General features: G+C 31.0%; 2 protein-coding genes across 9 annotated transcripts in view; one reads left to right on the forward strand and one right to left on the reverse strand.

The window, feature by feature from the left end:
- Positions 1–13,434, forward strand: part of LOC118198647 (rho GTPase-activating protein 23-like) — a 136,442-nt gene extending 123,008 nt beyond the window's left edge. For 6 of the 7 annotated variants that reach the window (XM_085811749.1, XM_085811745.1, XM_085811746.1 and 3 more), the window contains 3 exons: positions 2,345–2,474; positions 5,231–5,944; positions 8,784–13,434. In XM_085811749.1, the coding sequence (XP_085667875.1) occupies positions 2,345–2,474; positions 5,231–5,944; positions 8,784–9,220 (1,281 nt within the window). In that variant the 3' untranslated portion in view covers positions 9,221–13,434. The remainder of the gene's footprint in view (positions 1–2,344; positions 2,475–5,230; positions 5,945–8,783) is intronic. The other variant, XM_085811748.1, reaches the window with a different exon arrangement.
- Positions 13,435–20,508: 7,074 nt separating this feature from the next.
- The window catches only part of LOC118194422 (sodium-coupled monocarboxylate transporter 1-like), a 56,660-nt gene continuing 53,144 nt past the window's right edge, over positions 20,509–24,024 (reverse strand). The window contains exon 11 of one of the 2 annotated variants that reach the window (XM_085810348.1): positions 20,509–20,725. In XM_085810348.1, the coding sequence (XP_085666474.1) occupies positions 20,541–20,725 (185 nt within the window). In that variant the 3' untranslated portion in view covers positions 20,509–20,540. The remainder of the gene's footprint in view (positions 20,726–24,024) is intronic. The other variant, XM_085810349.1, reaches the window with a different exon arrangement.

A 24,024-nucleotide genomic window follows, 5' to 3' on the forward strand; every position in this document is an offset into this window, starting at 1 on the left:
AGCATAAGCATGTGTGTGTATGATTGAGGAAATTGATTTCTTATCAATTTTTTATATTTGACCTGGATGGGTGGGTATGTTAGAATGATTTATTTGTGCGAAGCTTTTTTTAAAAATGTTATTTAGTATTGAAAGTTTGATATGAGCTCTTGAAAATTTTGTGCCTTTTAACAAGTTTTTGCATATTGGGCATGAAAACTTTTGCTTCCTGAAGTCTGCAATGTTGCTTATTTCTTTTCTTTTTAGTGACTGAAAGTAGTGTTAATTGACTGGAGTAGAATTGTGAATATTTTGCAGTTTTAACCATTATCGCATTTTCCTTAATAACTGCTGAACTTAAACCATATTTATTAAGCTATTCCTTCCTTTTTTTTGCAAGTTTTACCTTTTGAAAATCGGAGAAAGAATGTGTATACCAATTCTGTAGAAGAACAACTTAGCAGATTAAGTGCATATATGAATAGATATACTAACATTATTGTTTTGTATAACAGTTGAGTGAAATGCTGTTGGGATGGTCAATGTAACTCATCATCACTTGGCTTTGGTTGGCTGGGGTCTTGTGCCTTTTTCCAGTCAAGTTAGTATCCAACCCATTCATGATGGGTAGCTCAATCACCAAACTACTTTCTTGGGAGGGCACACTAACTGCATGCATTGTCTTGTGGGAATGGGCATTTTGCACTGCTAAGCCTAATTTTGGAAAAAAATTTGCATACACTAAATTGTCATCCAATTGCTCCAATGTTTGGTACATTATGAAAGGAGTACTCAGGTAGTTATCAGATTAATTTTAAAACTTCACCATTCCCCCCCCCCTTAAAAATTTTATAAAATAATTAATTCTAGAGAAATATTATTTTTCATTTACCTCAAATAAATATATGTGTTAGAAACTTCCAATCATGAATTTTATTTAATACAATACATTAATAAAAATAAAAATTATTAAAAATCTCTTTTATAAAAAACCAGCATATGTAATTTTTGACATACTTCAAATGAATATGTATAAACAAATAAATGTGTCTGTACAGTACAAAGTCTGTAATACAGACATCCATTATCCGGAATGATCTATAATCCGGACCTCAAAGCCACAAACTTGTTTTTTGTATGCTTTACGCATGCACGTTTAATGTTTATGCATGCGCGTTTAGCACAAAAAACGAAGCAACTTAAAAACTTACATTGAAAGAAATGTTTAATAAAGTAAACAAATAAATATTAAGCTTTTTTTTTTTGTAAATTTTAATACCCTTTAGATCATAATTGCTCTTTATTTCATTAATTACAGTTTCATATTTTTAATTGTATAATTTCTTTCTACATGCCATCTTACCAGATTTAAATTGATGATCTATAATCGCCTGACGAGTCCGGATTATGGACTTTGTATTGCATTAGAATCGCTATAATTAACTATCACTTTAACACCTGTCCAGGGTTAAAAAATTAAAAATAAAATTAACTATTGCTTTTTCTTGTGTGGGCTCTCATGGTGTAAGTGCAAGCTGATTATAACTCAATGGCTTTTAAAATACTGTATTTAACAAAATATTATGCATGATATAATAAATGATACACAAAAGTAAATGTTAGATGTTTTCTAAGATGATTGCATCTTAGTTTAAAAATCGTTTAACTACCTCAGTGAGGAATTCCCATAATGCTGGACTGAGTGATGTTCTGAAGATGATTTAATGATGTTCTGTGTACATGCTTCTACTGCTAGAAACTTTATAGGCGAGCACAATAATTGCATTGCCAGTGCATTTATAGCCATTAGTAACTCAAGTGTGGACTAAACTCGAATACTGCCTAGATGTGTGTCTTGTGATCAGAGGAATCCACACTGAAAATATGTGATGATATGAAGGAAAACTTGGACATATAACATTTATTTTCATGTGTTATTTTCCTTTGTTAATCTTTTCTTAAATACACTGTTTTAAAACCTTATAGATCATTTATAATTATCTTGCAGTTAGCACATTCATCTAACAAGTCGAAGGTTCATGTTTTAAAGCCTACAGATAACATAATTGATTTTTGAAATTTTTTACTCTAAAAAATTTAACTCTTTACAACATGGCATAGTCTGTTTTCTGTGTCTTACATATTGCTGCTGTATCTTTAAAAAAAAAAAAAAATTTGCATGTTGAAGGCAGGGAGAAAATATGCAAGGGAAACAGACATCCATATAAAAACAATAGTTTAATCTTTTTAAGTGACTTTTATTGTTTAATTTTTAGAATATTGTTTGTTAAAAGCTAAAGCTTTATCAAGTCTTGATATTTATTTTAGTTTGATTTTAATTATTAAATTTATTATTTTAATATAGGCTGAATGGCTTTTTGAGGACTGTGGGGAGTTAATACCTCTGGAAGTAAATGCTCAAGATAAAAGAAAAACTCACCCTCCCTCTACGATGCAATCAAATGCACTTCTAGGCAACTTGAATAAGTTGGACGGTAATGTAAAATTTTTTTAGTAGCAATCAGTCAGTTTTTTCCATTGAATTTCCTAATATTTTAACAGCTTTTAAACTTTTACTTTATTGTTATTGATCATACTTTAAGTTTTTATTGCTTTATGGTAAAATGTATATGTACATAAATTGCATGTTTCAAAACGTCAGATTTAGTAAACATTGTCATTTCATAAACTGGAGTAATACCAGACATAATGATTATATTTAATCTGAGGGCAGTTAGAAAAGCATGAGGAGGAGGAGGAATAACCCATGTATACTTAACAGAAAAATACTATTGAAAATTTACCTGCATCTCAAACAGTTTAATATATTGAATACCTTTATTTGACTGGTTATTGAAATAAATCCATATTAAAAAATACTTTCTTTCTCTAGCAAGTGTGCACATCTTTTGTTTCTTCCTGCCCCTGTCTATGCTTCTTCCTCAATTTATAGTGCACCTACTGTTTGTTCTTGTTTACATTACTCTTGTATATCCAGTAGCAGTAACTATGAAATGGAAGGTTAATGGCTGTACACTTGATTTTTTTCTTTTTCTTTCTTTCTTTCTTCCTCTTTTTTTTTTTTTTTTTTTTTTTTAAGGATTGATAAATTTGCTTTTAACCCATGATTTAACAATGTTTATCAATCCTAGATTATATTAATTTAAATTTTATACTGTTGTGGATAAAAACAATTATAAAATATTCTAACAATCATCTAATCACTGTTGTTATCCCAGCCATTTTAGTTTTTGTATTTTATGTAGAAGTTCTGTTTTACATTGACTTTTTATGGTAGTAGTTTTTCCATCGTTCAAAAATAAATTGATTTAGTCTTTTTTTTTTTTTTTCTTTTTGGGCTTGTCTGGCCTCAGGTAATTGGAAGTTACTTGAAGATGTAAAATTTTATGTAGAAATGCAAATCAGTATGAAATATGAGTAATGTTAATTTGTAGCATTATTATGTGAATCGTGATTAAATCAACTACATTCATTTAATAAAGGTGTAGAAAAATAGTGAGGATAGTAAATTGCTGCGAATTTTTTCCAAAGCTTCACTCAAGTATTATTTTGAATTAAGTATGATTAGAAACATTAATGTTATTAAATATCCTGTATTGTATATTATAGTTTTGCATTTTTTATCTTTGGTAATTGTCAATTTGTGTAATAGTTTATTTGGTAATTGTCACTTTGCTATAATCAATGTAACAACATTTCATTTGTACATTAGTAATTAAAGAAAAGAAACTGAAACAGTTCCTATCTTGTCATTTATCTTTGTTGCTGATGTTAAAATTTTGAAATATAAATCAAATTTGAAGAACATTGATAGATTATGCAACTTTAGTACTTTTAACCCTTTCGCCGTCCACTCCTGTCCGTGAAAATTTCTCCCCAGCAACCCTCTGCTTTTTGCCACATGTAGTGTTGTTTTCTCTGTACAGACATCACTTTCCATCTGTTTGCAGTGGATGAATGCAAATGAATACTAAGTAAAATTATAAGGAAATAAAACATGATTATTATTTTGAAAAATATATTCAAATTGTACTAACATTTTTCTTTAATAGATAACTCCTTTTCTTTATAAATTTTTCACAGTATGTTAAACTCTAAATCATGGGGTAATACATAATCCTACATCACATTCTTTACAATAGTATTACATTTCTTTGCACACCTTTTCCCTTAACAATGTTTTTCTTCAACAAATGTAACATCTTCTTGGTACTTTTTGATTTGCAGTAGGTGGGATGTGGTCTATAAAGTGCCTTTCAGTAAGACATGATACATCACAGCTGCTCAAATAACACTCTTTCTGAGCATTTGTTCTTGGTTTGTAATATTCAGTAATGATTATGTTTACAAGATCAAGCCTGAAAGACCAAGTGATCTAATTTGCCACTACTTTTCTTGTACAAAGCATATGCGTTAAATATGGCCATATCTAATAAATGTCGAGATGTTTTGGAATAATAAATCTTTGCTTATTTCTCACTGCAGGATAATTTGATAGCATTTGATCCAAGCAGTCCACTGACTGTACTCATCAAACATATATCCTTCTTGTCTTTCTACTTCACAACCTCTTTCCTCTCACCAGCGGCCGAGTGGTAAAGACGCTGAACACTGGTAGTTTGGTCCACGGTTTGAATCCCGCGAACAAGCTGGCTGCATGGGCGTTTTCGTGGTTTTCCCCATGTGTAATGCGTATACAAGCCAGTTTCCCTTAGAAAGTCCTCCACAAAGGCATCCCTCCCTTTAGGCAGATAGCCCTCGAGGCTTTGCCATAATCACATACACACACTTTCCTTCCCCCTGCTGAGTAGACATATTCCACTGTCTTGCATCTTATGCAAAATGGCACGAATATTCATAAGACCCTGTGCAAATCCAATTTGAAATAGAATGTCTGATTAGTGCTGCCCTCTAGGAGCTATTAGAACAAACAAAAATAAAAACTCAAATAAGGAAACATTTAAAAAGCCTTTCAAACATTTAAAAGTTTTAAAATGTAAAAGAATGCTTGAAGCACATCACAGCCATCCTGCAAAAGTTTCACTTGAATGCGCTAGACGCGTTACGCATGACGGAGAGATTAATTAGTTTTCACATTTGCTGGCCTAAGCTTCTGTTTAATATTTTTTGTTATATTTTAAAGATAATTAAATTAGAAGTATTGTGTAGCATTTTATAATGAATTACTGAATGTTTTTTTTTTCTGTAGCATTTGTATATTTAATTGCAGAAAACACTTTGGATTCCCTTCCTCATGAAATGTTTACATCTCTTTACAATACAGCCACACGCCATTTGAGGCATCGGCAGAAACGGAAAGATGCTTCTCAAAATGCAAAGAAGAGATCTGGAATCATAGCAGATGATGCAGATATACTCATTAATGAAAATATGCAGAGTAGTTTACCAACGAATTTCTTGCCTTTGAATAATACGGAAGCCAATCAAGTAGAGCCCGAAAATCTGTCCGAAATCAGTTTTGGAAGTTGTTCTAGTCTAATTTCAGGTTCTTCGAAAACAAAGCAAAGGTCATTATCAAAGGAGCGGCAACCTAGAAATGGTTCTTTGCCTTGCGAAGCAATAAGTCCAGGCCTGGATTCAGAAGCTGGAGCTAGTTCAAGAGTAGCAAATTTGGAGGAGGACATTGTACACCATCGATATAATGAACTGAGTGCCCTGGCTCAAGAAAAAATAAAAAATTTTGAGCAAGAAACGAAAGCTCTTCTTAGAAGAGATGTTCAGAAGCCCAGAGTGTCCATTGGAACTCCACAAGTTGAATGGGAGCAGATTGAAAGAGAATGGCAAAAAGCAAAGCTGGAATTGGAGCAAGAAGATCTGTTAGATTATTTGGCTGACGATCCCTCATATCTTTCATGTTTGTTAAACCGTGGAGAGGGGATGATGGATTTGTCTCCAGCAGCTGATATGAATGGTTCTGTGTCTGGTAAGTTTTGTTAAATTTAAAATTAAAGCCCCCCTTTTTTATCAGCAAAGTTATATTTTTTCTTGCATAGAATTTGGTAAGATAAAATTTTGGAATCATTCTGTACATCCATTCTGAAACTTTTTCTCCCTGTTTGGATGAAATTAAAACTAGTATTTGGAAAAAAAGTTGATTGCTGTAGTCATTGGTTAATACTGTTGAATCATATAGCTTTTTAAAGTGCTGATGTAATTATATGTGTCTATTAATAAACATATATATATTTAATTTATTTAATATATTTTATTATAATTATTTTAATATACAGTGGAATCTCGAGATATGAGTTTAATTTGTTCCAGCTTGTATATAGAATTTCTCGTATCTAGAAACAAACTTCCCCATTGAAAATAATGGAAATTCAGTTAATCTATTCCGTACCCCCAATAATATCAACATAAAAATCAATTTTTCTATTAAATAACACTGATAAATAATATAAACATAGTTTACCTTTATGATAACTTTTGACACCGATCTTATTGCTTCTTGTTAATCCACATCAACAGCAGCTTCTAACGATGTTTGGAAGTAATGGTGACTCCTTTGCCTACATCAAGTTTATTAATTTCTTCCTTCTTCTTTAGAATAGTGCAGACCGTTGGTGTCAAAAGGCCATACGTCTTCGCCAATTCCTTCACTCTTACATCATGCTTATGTTTTTGTATGATTTCTTTCTTAATTTCAACGGCCATGGCTACCTTATTTTTCTTTGCAACACTGTCTGAGGCAATAATCTTCTTGGGAGGCATGGTGAAATAATTATTTTCACGTTAAATGTAATAAACCATTAACTCCCAACCGCACAAACATGTAGATCAAAGAAACACTGAGTGATCTGACAAGGGGATTCCCTGAGCTGAGCCGGATCGAGAAACGCTATACCAACAGCCTGGCTCATTGCTCATTACTGGAGTCAATGCTTGTATTTAGAGGCAAATTTTTCACTCATACTTTCCTCATAGATGTGCTCATATCTCAAGGTTCCACTGTATTTATGTTTTTTATCATAATTATTCATTTATTATATCATACTTTGAATTTATTATTGCATTAATATCATAATTATTTATTTATTATCTTATTAATATTATTATTTATATAATTATTTATTTAATATATTTATATTTTTTCATATTTAATTTATTAAATTAAAACTAATATTTGAGAAAAAATGTATTGCTATAGTCAATTTGTTAATACTGTTGAATCATGTAGCTTTATAAAGTGCTGATGTATAATTAATGCTGAAAATTATATCTGTCTTTTGAGTTCCTTTTTCAGACAACTAATCTAATAACATAAAATTAGGCAAAATAGCAGCCGTATTTTTCTGTAGATTTTAAAAACAGTTATATTTAAAATCTATGCAAAAATAAAATTAGCTGTTCCTATTTAATCTAATAACAGTCTGTTGTTAAGCAGAATTTTACCTATAACGTAAATACTCAGTAGTACTGTCATATTACTCATACTCCCACAAAAAAGTTGGATTTCATTGGCAACTTTAGAAAACATTGGCGAGCTCATTGGTGTCTGATTTTTCACCTAGCTATAATACACAAAAGGCAGCAGCCATTTTCAAAATAGTGCCGCACTAAGAATAACACACAAGAGCAGTCAGTTCATAAAATTAAAAAGTGGGAAACATCAATAATAAAATAAATACCTTTTTTGAGAAGTTCTTTTTTTGTGCTGCTGTTCTTCACATGTATACAGTGATAAGTTTTATCTTAAAATAGCATCAAAGAGTTGCACATCATGAGTTGGCATCATACAACTTTGGAATTGCACACTGGCTAAAACAAATGTGCTATATCCATATCAAGGTTGCCACATAAATACTTTTGGGTGACATCATGGTTTGTCTTATTAGTATGTTGGTGACATATTGTTATGCCTAAAGAATATTATTTGTGCATGTTGACATATTATTATGCCTAAAGAATATCTTTTGATGGGGGTGCAGATAATCAGAAAATACCCAATCACTCAACAAATTTTTTGTTTTTTATATGAGTTACATAATAGATTATCTCATTTTAAAAATAAGCTGGGAATGTATTTAAAAGATCATAAGGGATAAATCGATAAGGTGATACGTTCATAAAAGTCTTGAAAAATCAGAAGTTCTTAAAGAACTGAGTTTAGTAAGTAGATGTTACAAAGTATGGACAAAAAGTATACAAAAGTTTTCTAAAAAATACTTTTAAAGGGAGGCTATTTTTCCTGACTGAGAATAAATGTTTAGTTCACCTTTTTGCTGAAGATTTCAGTAAAGATGATCAGAATGAGAATAACAATAAAATTAATATTGAATAGATTCTTCTCTTTATGGAAATCATGAAAACCTTTACATGTACAACTTCAGTATGGGATTTCTTATTTCTGAATAAATCATTTTCAAAACTGATATGACTTTAATCATTACTATGGGTATGGTAGAATGCTTTTTATTGGTAAAAAATTGAATTAAATATTTACTCTCAATCCCTCCTCCCCCTTTCCCCAAAAGAAGGGGGAATGCATTTTCTTGTAAACATTATTCTGTTGCACCCCTTTGTTTATAAATTTTTGAAGTATCTATGAACTTTTAGACTTCACTTGTTAATATCTGATGCTATAGTTGTCAATATCTAAAACTGCATCTTTTGTTTGCAAGATAAATCATCTGTGTTATACAATCAATATTATCTTACAAATGTGTTGGCGTGTTTGTAACAGGCCATCATCATAAAGGTGTCCTGGTATTTTCAGAATTATTTTAATGTTTAATAATTTTTTTTTTTCCCCAATATAGGTAAAAATGAATTACCAATAAGTTCAAGTTCCTGCTCTGTGAGCGAATATCTCAGTTATGAACCTCTAAGGACATCTGGTACTAGGACTCCTGAAATATGTTTTTCACAAAGTGATAAATCAGTATTTAAACAGAGAATACATTACTCACCATCTCAACCAAATGATGAATCTCGTCGGACTAAAAGCGATAATATTGAAATTTCCACATCTGTTAGTCAACCTGTATTAAATTCTTTATTACTTGAACCCACTGGTAATGCTTCAAATGCAAACAAACTCTCACAGAGCTCAGGTCCTTCAAAGTTTGTAAGCTCCGAGAATTTGAAATCTCAAAAGGAACCAGACCCAGTTACTGAAAATGTAGATCCAGACTGCGATAAAGTAACCATCTCTTGCGACTCTGCTGCAGATCGACCTCCATCTTCATCTAGTTGATGCTTTTATGGAGAAATTTGTGTGTAAAAAGTGTATAGTTAATTTATTATATTGAAGTAGAGCATATGCCATATCTTTTTTTTAGAAATATTAAAGTATATTTAGAAATATTGAATTGTTATATTAACAATAGAAATATTTTTTGATTTGGTTTTGCATACTAAACTTTTATAAAATTGTTTTTAAAATGTTGCAAATTGCTGGTAATGTTTTTAACTCTTCTTATTCTGTCCTAAAATTTAATAAATGATTTCATACGAATATAATTTTATCTGACTGAGTATATAATCAAGTGTAATTTTGTCAATGATGGCTTGGTTTTTTTTTTGGGAGGGGGGGGGAGAAGATCAAAACCATACTCTATAATAATTAGAAATCTGGTTAACATACGCATTGTATGTGAAAGTATATATTTCATAAAGAATGACAAGTAAAAATATAAATCTTACAAAAAGGAAATCAGTAGAGTCTCACGTATCTGACATAAACAGGCAGGCAGAACATCATATAAGCAAGAGTGTCAGATAATAGGGAAGTGTTAAGAAAATGTTTGTTAAACATTAAACTATATTATATACACTTTACAAACATAATCATGTTTTGTAACAGAGCAGGAGAAATAAACTGAAAAAAATGAACTTAGTCATAGAATATTCTGAAATTAAAAACATTACATGCAGTACTTCAGAAATTGAGTCCTGTAATGATTGAAAGAAAATTTTGATCATAGTCTGCTTTCCTAATGAGTTTGTTTCTTTGCTGCAAAGTGTTGCCATATTTGCAGCATCATATTGATTCTTGCACCTTCTTATAGCTCAATAGATTTAGTTTCTGGAGCCTTAGATTTGATGTTATGTGGAATTTTGTGAGGCTTAACAGTTCTTGATCATGATCTTCAGTTTTGTTTTCATTGTAATTGACAAGAGCAACAGTTTCCTCATTAGTTATTTCATATTGTTCATCAACCATCATCCAACTTGCAAAGATGCATCTTCATATCCACGGATATGTTGCACTAAAGCTAGACTGGTTTCTTTGGTTTTATCTGTGCTTTTCATTTTTATACTTTCATCATCGCCCTTTAGCTTATTACATGGTTTGGCAGTTGTTGTAGCCCTTAATGTCAGCCCAGGCCTGTTTAACCCAATAAGCTGCATCCTTTACATTGATGCATTTCAGTTTTTGAATCATGTCTTATCCTTCTTCAATTTTGTCTATCAGTGTGGACAGTAGCTTCCTGTGATAGTTCCTTTTTATCATTTCTAAAATGCCCTGATCTACGGGTTGGCATATGGCAGTTACATTGAGGGGGTAGAAACATTGCCTTAATGTTACCATCTTGAAGCTCCCTTGTATCAGAGTGTATTGGAACATTACCTAGTGACTAAATAACTTTTCTTGCTTAATTATTTTCTATCAAAAACTTTCTGTTGAAGGAAGAAATTCTTTAAAGAACTAGTCTTTGAAAATTTTACTGCTCAGCCATGCAATTTTCTCTCTAAAGTATTTTAAAGGTACAGTGTTTTTAAGACTATTTTAAAAGTAGAAATATGCAACTTTCCAATTGTTACAGGGCTTAAAAATATCACTGCTTATCCTTTCTTATTCTGCTTGAAGTATTTTGCAGGCATAGTGCTTTTTTAAACTATTTTAGAGGCTCTAGAATTTTATGCTTTCCAATCATTACAAGGTGCATTTTAGGATTTGATGTAGCATTTTAGCATTCTGAAACCGTCATCCATTCCTTACTACTCTTATAGCCAGGGGCTGCCACTTCATTTCTGGCTGCAGGATTCTTACCAGGTAACTTTTTGCAGTTAAGTCCTGACTCATCACAGTGAAATATCTGATCATCCATTAAGCTTTCAGTTTCTATTATCCCGAAATGTTTTATTGAATGCTTCAATTTCTTCAAAATTTGTTGATATGTTTTTCATTGCAAAAGCTTAACTAATAGGTACCGTAGCATTTCTTCCATCGGCTGAGCCAGCTGACACTACCTTTGAAATCATTCTGAAAATGCAGTGTCTTTTTATGTAAAATAAGTCCTGAAATATTCATCATTAGTTATTTCATACTGTGTGTAAAGCAAACATAGAACACTTCAATCACTTTTTCGTAGTTTTTCTTTCTTTTAATGCATTCTGCATATTTCACAAAATAACTCTTAATGCATACTATTTTTCTATTTGCTTCTTTTTCCTGTCTCCTGCTGTTACCTGTCCAAAGTCATCAACTATCTTATGTTTTGTCTCTGTCTTATCCAGTGTTTTGATTGCCTCAAGTACTTGTTTCATCAATGCAACGACTTTCTTTTTATCACCAATATTTCTGTACTTGTATAAATTTCAGCTTTTAAACACCACTACAATGTTTCTCAAATTAAACACATCACACACACATATACATATGTATAAATAGTAACAGATGGATATAAATTGATCCTCTTGTAATGATTCTGCTCTTCACTGAATGACAGATCCATGAGTCGTACCTAAATAGGCGCACCAGGGTTGGGAGCAGCAACAATAGGAACAAAAAGGTTTCGTTAATTACATACAGTCCTTGTTGCTGTTTGATGCTTTTTATTTATTATTATTATTACTTTTTGGTGTGAGGGTATGTCGGATAAGTGAGACTGTACTGTAATTAAAATATATTAATTAGTATATTGGAAATACAAAGTAGTTACTCAATAGAATTACATGTAGTTTTATATTCGATTCTGGATCTGCAATAGTCAGTTACAAATTGAAAGTTCATACATACATACAAATTCATATAGGTCATTTTGTAGGTATAGTATTAAAATATTCGGAAATTATTTATGCATTGAGTGTAAATCATAAACAAAGTTGATACGATGCAATTAAGAAAGGTACTATTCATGGAGGGGGGAGCAAAACAAATTAAAAGCATTCTGAGTGAAGTATGACTAGTTAAATTTTAAGAATAGTTGCTGTCAGTTATTTGATTCAGTTTTATGAATAGAATAATTTATGTTAATATGCCTTCAATTGCTGTTGTATTTGTTCAAAAATTCTGTGTATTATAATGCATATTACTTTTTTAAAATCTAAAATAACATTTTATGTGTAAAAACTTAAAACTGCTATCCTCTGCACTTGTATTTTTAATTTATTACATGATTTTTTAAATGTGCCAGTAAACAGTTTTAAAATGGTGAGTATTTTACAAATAAAATTAACTGTTTTTAAGGAGTTATATATATATATATTTTTTTTTTGATTTAATCATTTTCCTGTTCATGTGTGAAATAGTTTTTATGAACTACTTAAATGCATTTAATAATTATAGTAAAAATGTGAATGTGTGTCATGTCATTTCTGTTAAATCTACTTTTTTTTTTTTTTTATTTATTTTTTAAATAAGTATCTAAGATTGTTTTCTGAGATTGTAGATGCCTTTTCCCCTTTATTCTATTAAACTATTCATTCATTTTAGATATGGTTTCAAGTTACTGTTCTCAAAGTATGCATGTGTTACTTATAATCCTTTTCTTCTAAATGAAGAGTGTAGTGTTTCTGTCAAAAGAAAATATCAATATTTCAAAATTATTTGTAACCATTTTTGTATAAACCTAATAATGGTTTTTAAAGTGTGCTATGGCATACCTCTAATACTCTTTTTGAATGTGCTTTATTACATTATTTTCATTGTAATAACATAATACTGTAATGTGTGTGAATTACAGTTGAAAATACTCCAATTTCTAAAAGAAATGGATAAAAATTCTTGTGATAAAATTACCATTCACCACTTTTTGGGGGGGGTGACTGATATTGCAATCAGCATTTATACGCATTGTAAAAGTTTAATTATTATTGTTTTTACTGCTTTTCCTTCTTTTTATTGCTTTTTTGATGCCAAATCATCTCGGCCAAATTGTTCAAAAGGCCCAACATATTCTTTTTGAAAGAGCTGTGATATACTATTATTATTATATTTAATATGTGACAAAATAATCAGTGCTTTCAGTTGTTATCTATTTATAAGTCTAGAACATTATGCTGATGTACTTTTTAGTATATATAGAATGACTTCTGTTATTTGAGCTTTATTTCATACATTTATAGTGCTTTTATTGTAGCTTATGTGAAGATATTCCATGTATTTTTTGTATAGATATGTTTGTTTTGAACAGAATAATGTTATAGAAGTGATGAAATCACTAAAAAATTGTATAAAATGGCTTCTGTTTTTCTTTGTAACCTTTATAAGTAAATTATAAAACAAGACATATGTAAGACCTACGGGAAATCCTTATATAACATGCTCATTAAGTTCCTGCAGAGTTCATTGTCATAAAAATTTCTGTTACACAAACAAAAGAACTAGCATAAAATGCAAGGGTAGGCTTAGAAAGTAAAAAAAAAAAGGGGGGGGGAAAGGAATATTTTGATTTCCAACTTAGAGAAATACATTTGTTAAAACAAATTAAACTGCACCATGTTTAATAAACATATTTCACTAGTGTTGATTTCATATAGTGTTTTTATAATCATTGCTAATCAGATTGAACAAGTGACATATAAGATTTATTTTAGCTGACATTTTATTTTATTTTTTTTGTAAATTCTTTCCTGTAACTTTTATTTCTGTTGTCAGCCTCCGCCATAATGCAAATTAGCTGGAATTTAGAGAGAACTTAGGTAATGCACAAGGAAGTAGTTTATTTCCTGAGTGTCCTCTTTTGTATGCTGATCTGCTTTTGATAAGTGTTTTTATTTATTTGCCAGCTGGGGCAAGTTTCCTTAAATATTCAAGGGTATTTGTTGTATTTTTTATATGCCGTGCATTTAACACTGTTAAGGCGTTTTAATACACTATCCTATCTTTAGCACAGTTTTATTAAAGAATCATAAGTTAGAATAAACTTATCTTTATTTAACAACTTGGAGAATTTTCTTAACTCGGATAGAATACAAATAGAACACAAATCAAAGTTAACAGTCTTTACAAACATTTGAATTGAAGTGTTGAAATAAAAAAACTTATAAGAGATTCATTTATAAGGTTTAAATAGCTTCAGGCTTATTAGATAATATTAGCAGGCGTGTATTCTATAAAAGAAGGTAACATGATGAAAAGAATGAAGCACAAAAAATAATGCAAGTGCAAAACCTTTTTAAGACTTGTTTGCATCTGAAAAGAACATACTCTCACCAGTGTATCATTTAGCGCTCTTTTTTTTTTTTTTTTTTTTATGTTGAAGAGTTTCATTATACAAAAGTGACACTAATTTAATCTAACATTGCTCTTGTTTTGCTAATGAAATTCATGCCAGTTGTAATTGATTCCTGCAAAACTGTTAGCTTTAGAAATGGGTTTAGTCATAATATCAGCAATCATTTGCTCTGTTGAAAAATAAGACAGTTTTATAATTCTTTTGTTATGCAAATCGCATATATGATGAAACTTTATGTCAATGTGTTTAGCGCGAGCTGTACTTTTCAAACACTGTACCCCCAACTTTACCAATAAACACTTTTTCTAAAGTCGGGGGTAGATTTAAATCTTCTGTTAATTACAACAGCCGCAATAATTCTTGCATTGCTTGTGAGAGAGCAACATATTCACCTTCTGCTGAAGATTAAGAGACATATGTTTGTTTTTTAAAAAACCATGAAACACAATTTTTGGCTAATAAAATTACACTTCCTGATGTGGATTTTCTGCCTTAATATCTTGTCTCCAATCAGCATCTGAATAAACTAAGACTAGGTTATTCACTCTCCATAATATGTAGAAGTTTTGTTGTATTCAAATGTGTAATGATTCTTTTTACAGCAATCCGGTCTTTTTTGATGTGAATTATTAAATCTTCTGCTAAGTATGTGAGCTGAAGCTGTGATATCTGGTTTTGTGATTTACGATATATACAAAAGACTTCCAATGGCTTGGCGAAATGTATCATTGGAAAAGTTGAAGATTTTCTTCTTTATTTACACACTAATAATTTGTTTTCATTGGCATGCTAGTAAGTTTTTCTTCTTCAAATTGAAATTGCTTGACAAGCTGATTTATTTTTCTGAGATAAGAGATAACTTCCATCCTCATTTCGATTTCTTTCCATGTCTAAGAAATATTTAACTTCACCTAGATGTTTTATTAGATAATATTTCTTTAAATCGCTAATTACTTAAAAAATTTCTTATTCTTCTTTAGAACTTATTAGAATATCATCAACATACACAAATACATTAATTCTTTTATCACAATCCCCTTTTGTGAAAAGACATGAATCTGCTGTGTTTTGATTGAACCCAATATTTTTCAGTGTATTTTTAATTTCTCCAAAACTTAGCTGCTTGTTTAAGACCATAAATTGCCTTCTTTAATTTACAAACTTTATTTATTTCTTCTGGAACTACAAATCCTTCTGGTTGTTCCATGCATATTTCTTCATTTAACTTGACATGCAGAAATGCTGTTTTAACATCTAGTTGATGAATTTTTAAACTTTTATATGCTGCCCCTGCTAAAAACACTTTTAATTGTAGTGTGTTTCAAACTGGTGAAAATGTTTCACCATAATCATTGCCATATTTTTGGGTAAATCCTTTGGCTACTGATCTTGCTTTGTGTTTTATCTTTATATCAGTTTCATTCTATTTGATTTTAAACATACATTTACTGCCTACTGCATGCTTTCATGTTTTCCTAGTGGTAAATCTGTAAGCTGATAAGTTTCAATTTTCTTTTAGAGAATTTATTTCTTCCATCGCCTTGATCCAAGCTTCTTGTTCTCATTTTGGTAAGCTTAAAATTTCTTTAAAACTTTCTGGATCTTTATTTCAAGGTAATGTTGATCTTTCGTCTTCTGCTTTATAGGAGAATCAGTTTAGTGGAAATTACCCTTAGTTTTACTAGAAACCGTTCTTTCTACACTTTCTTCTTCACATTTAATTAATTCTTCAGATCCTTTTGAATCTTTTATACAATCATCATCAAGAGGTATTTCTTTGTTATTTTCTTCAGCACTTTCCGAGATATCAAAATGAATTAATTCTAAATCTTTGGTATTATTTTGTACATGTTTGTCAGATACAGGCACAGTTTCTGAAAATTTAACAGTTCTACTAACTGTTATTTTCCTTCCATCTCCATATATCCTGTGTCTTTTGCTTCTTAAATTTTATCCTATGAATATTCCTTCCTGCTTTTTGTTATCTTAATTTCCGTCGCTTTTTGTTTGTTCGCTAAATAATATGCTTTACATCCAAATACTTAGATGACTTAAATTAGGTTTTCTGCCATTCCGTAATTACGATGTTTTATACGTGGCTTTGGTTGGTAACCCATTTTGAAGATATGCGGCAGTAGCTGCTGCTTCAGTCCAGAAACCCCTCGGTAATTTTGAATTTAATAGCACAGCTTTTGTCATTTGTATTAAAGAACTTTTTTTTTTCTTTCTGCGTTGCTGTTCTGTGCTGAGTAATAAAGACCCGAAGTTTAATGAATTTAATGTTTCTTTAAAAAATAATCTTCAATAGTTCCATTGCAATATTCAGTACTATTGTCAGATCTGAGAACCTTTATTTGTTCTTAATGCAACATACTGTTTGTCTAAAACTTCATCTTTTGAAGCAATAAAATAAATTTGAGTATAACGTGAATATTCACCAATGAAAATTAGGAAATATCTTTTCCATCCTAAGCTATTAACTTTCATTGGCCCACAAACATCTGAGTGCACTAAATCTAGTGAATTCTTATATCTAAAACTAGTTTTCGGATGAGGTTTTTCTGTTAGTTTTGCTTTTAACATGTAGTGTGCATTTGCTAAATTTAATACCTACTGCTAGATTATTTTTCTCAAGTTTTTTTTATCACATCTATAGTTTTGTGACCTAACCTTTGATGCCATTTTAATATGCAGTTTGTATTAGAACATATAATACCATTAGCTGAATAAGTTTTCTTGTCAACTGGGCCTTGCCCTCGATTTATATAAGCCTTGTTGTGCATTGCCATGGTCTAAAAGTACATTATTTCTTTTAATGGTACACTTATTACTATCAAATGTAACAACAAAACCTATGAGCTATAAGTACATTATTTCTTTTAATGGTATACTTATTACTATCGAATGTAACAATACAACCTTTGTTCGCACACGATTGAACAGAAAGTAAGTTCCTGACATTTTCATATTTTATTTGTGTTATCTGAACATTTGAATTTTAAAATAGCCTTCACCAACACCATGGAAATTTAATTTAGTGCCATTTCCTACAGTTACTATTTGTTTACTCAAGTCATTTAACCGAGAAAAAAAAACCTCTGACCACTCGTCATATGAATTGAAGCTCCTGAGTCTATAACTCATTCTTGTGTTAATGATGTCATAACAGAATTACTTACCAAGCCATACATTATGGTAAAATTTCCTCCCGCCCATCCAATCTGCATTGAGATAAAGAAGCATACGACTTCACTCAGTTTCACTTTCAAGTTCATAAATGACATGGTTATATTTCCTGAGCTTTGTTTTTTACGAGATTGTTTAATCTTGTCATTTTGTTATTTTAGCTGCATCTTTCCTAGGTAAAATTAAACATATTATTTAATTTCAGCGCTTCTTAATATAGTGACAGGTAAGTAATGCATTCATGATTTTGATGCTTGCAGAGTTGAAAATATATAAACACGTTGCATTGACGATAATGCAAAAAGTAGAAATTTTGCAAAATATGGAGAAAAGTACTAATCCTCGGTTTATAGTAGAATCATACGGAATTGGGATGCGAACCATATATGATATACAGAAAAATAAAGAATACTGTTGAAATTTTACAGCAATAGACATTCTAGCAATGAAATCCAAAAGCGAAAATCTTTGCATGAGGGTAAAATTGGTAAACCTTGATGCTGCTTTGTACGAGTAGTTTGCTAGCGGTAGAGTGATGTGGTACCAATTTCAGGACCTCTTCCGACAGAAAAGGGAAAGCAGATTTACACTGATTGAAAAATAGAGATGTGCGATTTCAGCAGCATTTGGATGAATAGATTTAAGCGGGGACACGGTATATGTTATTTGAAAGACTGTAGGGAAAAACTTAGCAGATAAGATAAGATTTAGGCATTCCCCTCCCCGTCAATTTAATGACATTATGGGTCCTTACCCCCCACCGAACTAGACCCTGGGGTCTACCCCTGGTCTAGAATCTTGGAGAGATCGGCGTCAACGCATCTTGAGTAACAAAGACTCCAGGGTGCACCATTGACTGCCTATGGACATTCCCCAGCATACCCAGGACGCCACCCTTGACTGCTAGAGCCTTCGTTACGGGCCGGTCAATAATAAGAGACCTTTCCGAGCCACCAGAACCACTAGGTTCGTAATTAGTATATCCCTGTGGCCGATTATTTAATTTCTTCAATTATAATACAGAGCGATAGCCACCAAATACTATCGCTCTGTATTATAACTGAAGAAGTTAAATAATGAAGAATCTGCATAAATGTATGTATGTTTTTTGCATTGTGATAAAACAACGGTACCTAGAGCCATCCAATTTTGAATGACGTAATCCTACTGCGAATAAGGGCATCTGGAAGACCAAATTTGAAATTTGGAATTTGTTTTATTATCGGTTTCATATTTTGTAAAACTTTAACGAATTTTTGATGAGCAAACTCAACGATTTAAAAGCGAGCAATAGCAACACTCTACGGGGAAAAAAAACCTTTTTATCTTCAGCGCGCGGAACAGTGTATAGAAATTCTAAAGATATGCTCATTATAGAATTATTGCTATTGAACTGAATTTTATGGTTTAAGTGCAAAGAACATGATACTTAATAAATTAAGGTAACACACAAAACGTTAATAAAACACCCCTTTGGACGTAATTTTAAATCTGAAACCTTTAAAATGTTTTATTATTTTTTTGAAAAATTCTTTTTTTAATGGTAATGCTGAGTTTCACAAATTTAAATTTACTCTGATGTGAGCAATTTTAGATCAAAAGATTTGAGGTATAAATTGCTTTTAAACTTCATGAACTTAAATTACGTAAAAAATAACATCTCCCATTTATCATAAATTCCCAAATTACACTTTTAAATGTTATTTTTAATAAATAATAATATCTGTTGCTGCATATTGATAAATTGTTTTATATAGTCTATGGCGGCTACAAAACTTTTATCTCCTTGGATGGTGATCTTAGGCATGCACTTCTAGTTACCGAATTTCGTGAATAGATTTTGGTACCATGGTTAACTGCAACAGGTTAATGGTCTAAACGGTTAACTGCAACAGCCCTATTTATTTTATGATCAACCAGTTTATGTTGCTAGATATGAGAAAACTATTTATTTATTTATTCTTATCACTTCTTAGTGATTTTCCCATTTGGAGAAGTAATGAAAACTATTTATTTATTTATTCTTATCACTTCTTAGTGATTTTCCCATTTGGAGAAGTAATGAAACAAGCAGTTATTCTTTAAAGCACGTAAAAAACCTGCAGCATTCCGCTGAAAGCCTAATAGGAGAAAATTCCCACAACCCTAACTAAATTTTTAATTTAAAAATAATCTGACGTAAACACAAAGTGGAAAGCTGACAGGCGCACTGATGTCAAAACAATAAAAAATATTTTTTGTGGTGAAATGTATGTTACAGTGTTATTTTCTGCTGCACATCATGATTCTATATTAGAATTTCTAGCTAAATTCTGTTGCCCAGTCTCAGGTTTAAAGCTCTGAGTCTATACATCAAATGCATCGACCTGATAAATTCAAAATCAGAATTATTTTTAGAGATATTTGCAATATTCTAAAGTATTTTGAAAAATAATTTTATTAAAATTTTTCATTAAAATAGCACGACAACATAAATTAGTTGCATGTTATTATAAATTGGAATTTCTGGTATATTTTCTAGTTATTAAAAGATCATTAAGATTTTTCACATCACATATTGTTTAATATTTTAAGGGGACTTATTTACCGCTAGACGAGCTGACACCCTGGCCAATCCGCTAATGCTCATAATAGTAATGAATTTGTGTAAATGTGGGAAGTTATAAGAAATTGTTACATTTCCTTGTGCTTGCTTTCATGGTGTAATGTAGCATGTTCAAATGGCAGTTGGAAGATCCGTTGTTCGAATCCCAGTAAGAGTTTCATGATCCTAAATATCAATCGTCTTTGGTAAGGTTCCAAAGGTAGTGTTACATACGGAAGATTCAGTTGGACGTTTTATTGTAAGGAAACGGAATTTATTCAAAAAGGAAAAATAATTGTACTCGTTAAATAAATTTCAAGTTTTATTTATTCATATTTACATTACAATTTAGATTCGGAAGTGAAATTTAATGTAGCAGATGGTTTAATGACATCAGGAATGGTTATTTCATCTTGCCTTTCCAAAGCAATGTTTTCTAATTTTTCTGTATCTTCACTATTGATTACCCAACGTCGCACCAGAGGGCTGAAGTAGCTGGGATGTAACCTCTTCTCTTGATTCCAGTCTGTACAAAAAGATTGAAAAATTTGTAACTAATAGAATTCACTTGTTAGTCAGCAATTAATATGCATAACGAAAGGTTAACTCAAGGTCTCGATTTGTGTAGTCGTATAAATTTTTCAATTCTATGATGGGCTCTGCAATAATCCATTGGAATTCTATATATTCTGTAGTAACAAATAGAGACATTCCCTTCATTAATGCCTAAAATGTATTACTTTTATATACAAAATAAATATTGGCTTTTCTCAGCGGTTTGTAAAGCAGAGAAAAGGGCATGTCGTCGTTAAATAGCGGTTTTTTTTCCTACTTTATATTATAATTAAGTCTATAGATTGATATATTGTTTTTAACGGATCATGAGCTGGTTCGTCTGTTATAATGTTGCACTGAATGCAAAATTTACGTATAAGCTACACAAGTTATAACTTAGGGCATTTCTTTTTGCTTTAAAAGTGACTGAATTATGTGGTTTCTCTGTTCCGGTTAAGGTTTTTATGCCTTTAGTTTATCTGCATGCAATCGTTGTAGAATTATCAATAATTTAAAAGTTTAAGTGGCGAGTTAAGCCTAATGAACCGCCATTTGCTTACATTTAAAACTCAGTTGAATAGTGAATTCAGTCAGTTTTTGCACCTTCAATGCATTTTTGCCGAGTGGGATGTAAACTTTTGGTTTTGTGCACCGAAAAAATCTGTCTTCTTGCACGCTGGTCGAATTGCTTTTTTTTTAATAAAAATTGTAATTTTAATTGTAAAAATTGTTTTTTTTAACTGTTTTAACTGTATTTGGTGTTTTTTTATGTTTTTCTGTATTTTACAATTTTAATAAGGCGCAATGAGTTTTTATGTATTTTTGCTTTGCCGCGAAGTGAGAACTGAATTAACTGAATGAGGTATATTTTTAACGAAATTCGAAGAAATAAGTCGAAATGCAGCCAAAAAATGAAATGTGTATAATTTAATACGCCGTACCCGGAAGTCATGTGGTATCCACATCAGATTTTTTTTCTTTTTTTGAAAAAAGACGAAGTTTTACTGGGAGGGGGAAGAGAAATTGCAGTTGCAAAGCTAGATTTTAGTATCTAAGGATTTTGTTAAAAAATTATTAACAACGGAAAGTATTTTAATTTTCTGCTTTGTTGAGATGAATTCTTTCAGCCTGATAAGAAAAACTGATTGAATGTAGTTAATAAATGTTCTTAACTACAGCGCCGGATTTAGCATTTTTCCTAGGCGGGGCAAAAACTTAAAACTGCCGCCCTCACCCATCTTAAAGTTTCTCTAACAAATTTTAATTCTTTGAATAAACATAGAAATGTGTAGGGTTTGAGATAAAATATAAAATCCATTTTATAATAAGAAATTCTTTATGTGCCATTTTTGTTATAAAAGAAACATAACAAAGGGTTTAGTTTCTTTACTTATGACAAAGCACCTGCCTAAGAGAAGAAATCGCTGAAGACTTTCTAAGAGTAATTGGCTCATATTTAAGTTATGCATGAGAGAAACGACGGAAACACCCATACAGCCAGCTAATTCGCTTGATTCTAACCCCCGACCGAACTGCTAGTGTTCAGACTTTACCATTCAGCCGCTGGTGGCTCAACATACATACCAAAATTTACATAATTAAAAACCCGTGTGAACCCTCCTAATGCAGTTTCTTCTCCGGTGCATTGAAATAATCAAATTTACATTTGCCCTGAAATAGGGATTTTTATCAATATTTGCAACAATACCTACTCATACTAATAAATGATACTAATAGAAAACAACTCAGTACTAAATACTAAAATAGTTCAGCACAGTACGAAAAGAGGAATCACACACTACTAAGTAATAAAAAATATTATTTAAGCAAATATAAACAAATTACAAATAACTAATGCAATGGATTGAATAATTTTATACCAATTTCTCGATACTAATAGTAACTTTAACCCAGCACGTTAAAAATTCATTTCACAATAACGCCTTCATGTAACCTACTCAAGAACTCTACTATCGTCCTCACAAAGCCCGATAACATAATAGATATTTACATATTCGCACAAAAAACTATTTTTGTACTGTAATAATCAAATTTACATTTTCTTTGAAATACGCAATTTTTCAATATTTGCAACAATGGCCAGACCAATGGAAAATGATTCAGTCCTAAATACTAAAGCAGTTCAGCATAGTACAAAAAATAGAACTGACACGTTACTAATTAATATTTTAAACAAATATATATAAGTTACAAATCACGAATGAAATAGATTCAATAATGAACACACCAAATTCTCTAAAATAACAACTTTAACCTGGCACTTTAAAATTCCATTTCCCTGTAACGCTTTTATGTAGGCTACTCAAGAACTTTACTATCTGCCTCACATAGCTCGATAACATAATAAATATTTACATATTCATACAAAAGACTATTTTTGCACTGTAATAATCAAATTTACTTTTCCTTTGAAATATGTAGTTTTGCAATGTTTGCAACAATAACTAGCCATAGTAATGGAAAGTAATTCAGTACTAAATACTAAAGCAGTTCAGCATAATACGAAAAATAGAAATGTCACATTACCAATAATAGCTTAAACGAATATATACAATTTACAAATCACTAATGCAATGAATAATCAAATTCCTTTTTTTCAATAACATACTTAAATAAGTAAGTCCTAACGTTCAATCAAATATGCACTCGTAATAAAAATAATCTTTAGTTACAAACAATAGATAACGTAAGTTGGGACAATCGATGAGCTGATTAATTAAGTAACTAACTTTCATTAGCTATACTTAACAACAATACGAGCTACTGCTGAAAGAGAAAGGTTAGTATTTGTACTTCTTTTCATAATTCTTATTTCATTAATAATTTTAAGTTCTTACCTAACGCATTTAAAATATTACGGAATTAAAATTTTTCTCTGCGAGCCTTTTACTCTGCAAATAAATCTATGGCATCGTCATAATTAACTTGATGTACTGTTTGATTTTCGATTGCCAGAACTTCGTTACTTGATAAACGCTCCTCGTTCATGGATGATCTCAGATAGTTTTTATTAAGTTTTAATTTGCTAAAACTTCGCTCACTTGCGGATGTAGTTGGAAGCATAGAGTAAATCTGCAGGGCAATGCAAATATTGTAAAAGACATTCTGAAAATTATACTTGTAGATCTGTCGCAAGAGATAAAAAAATTCTAGCCTTTTTTATGACATAAAAAAGGCTTTGTGTTTAAAAACGGCAAGTTCCTGGCAGAACTCAAATGCGTTTAGATCTCGCTCATATTTTCCTGCAGG

This window comes from Stegodyphus dumicola, chromosome 2 (assembly GCF_044657685.1).
Source record: "Stegodyphus dumicola isolate Sdum_Otavi_A_Nest chromosome 2, ASM4465768v1".
NCBI classification, from domain to species: Eukaryota; Metazoa; Arthropoda; class Arachnida; order Araneae; family Eresidae; genus Stegodyphus; species Stegodyphus dumicola.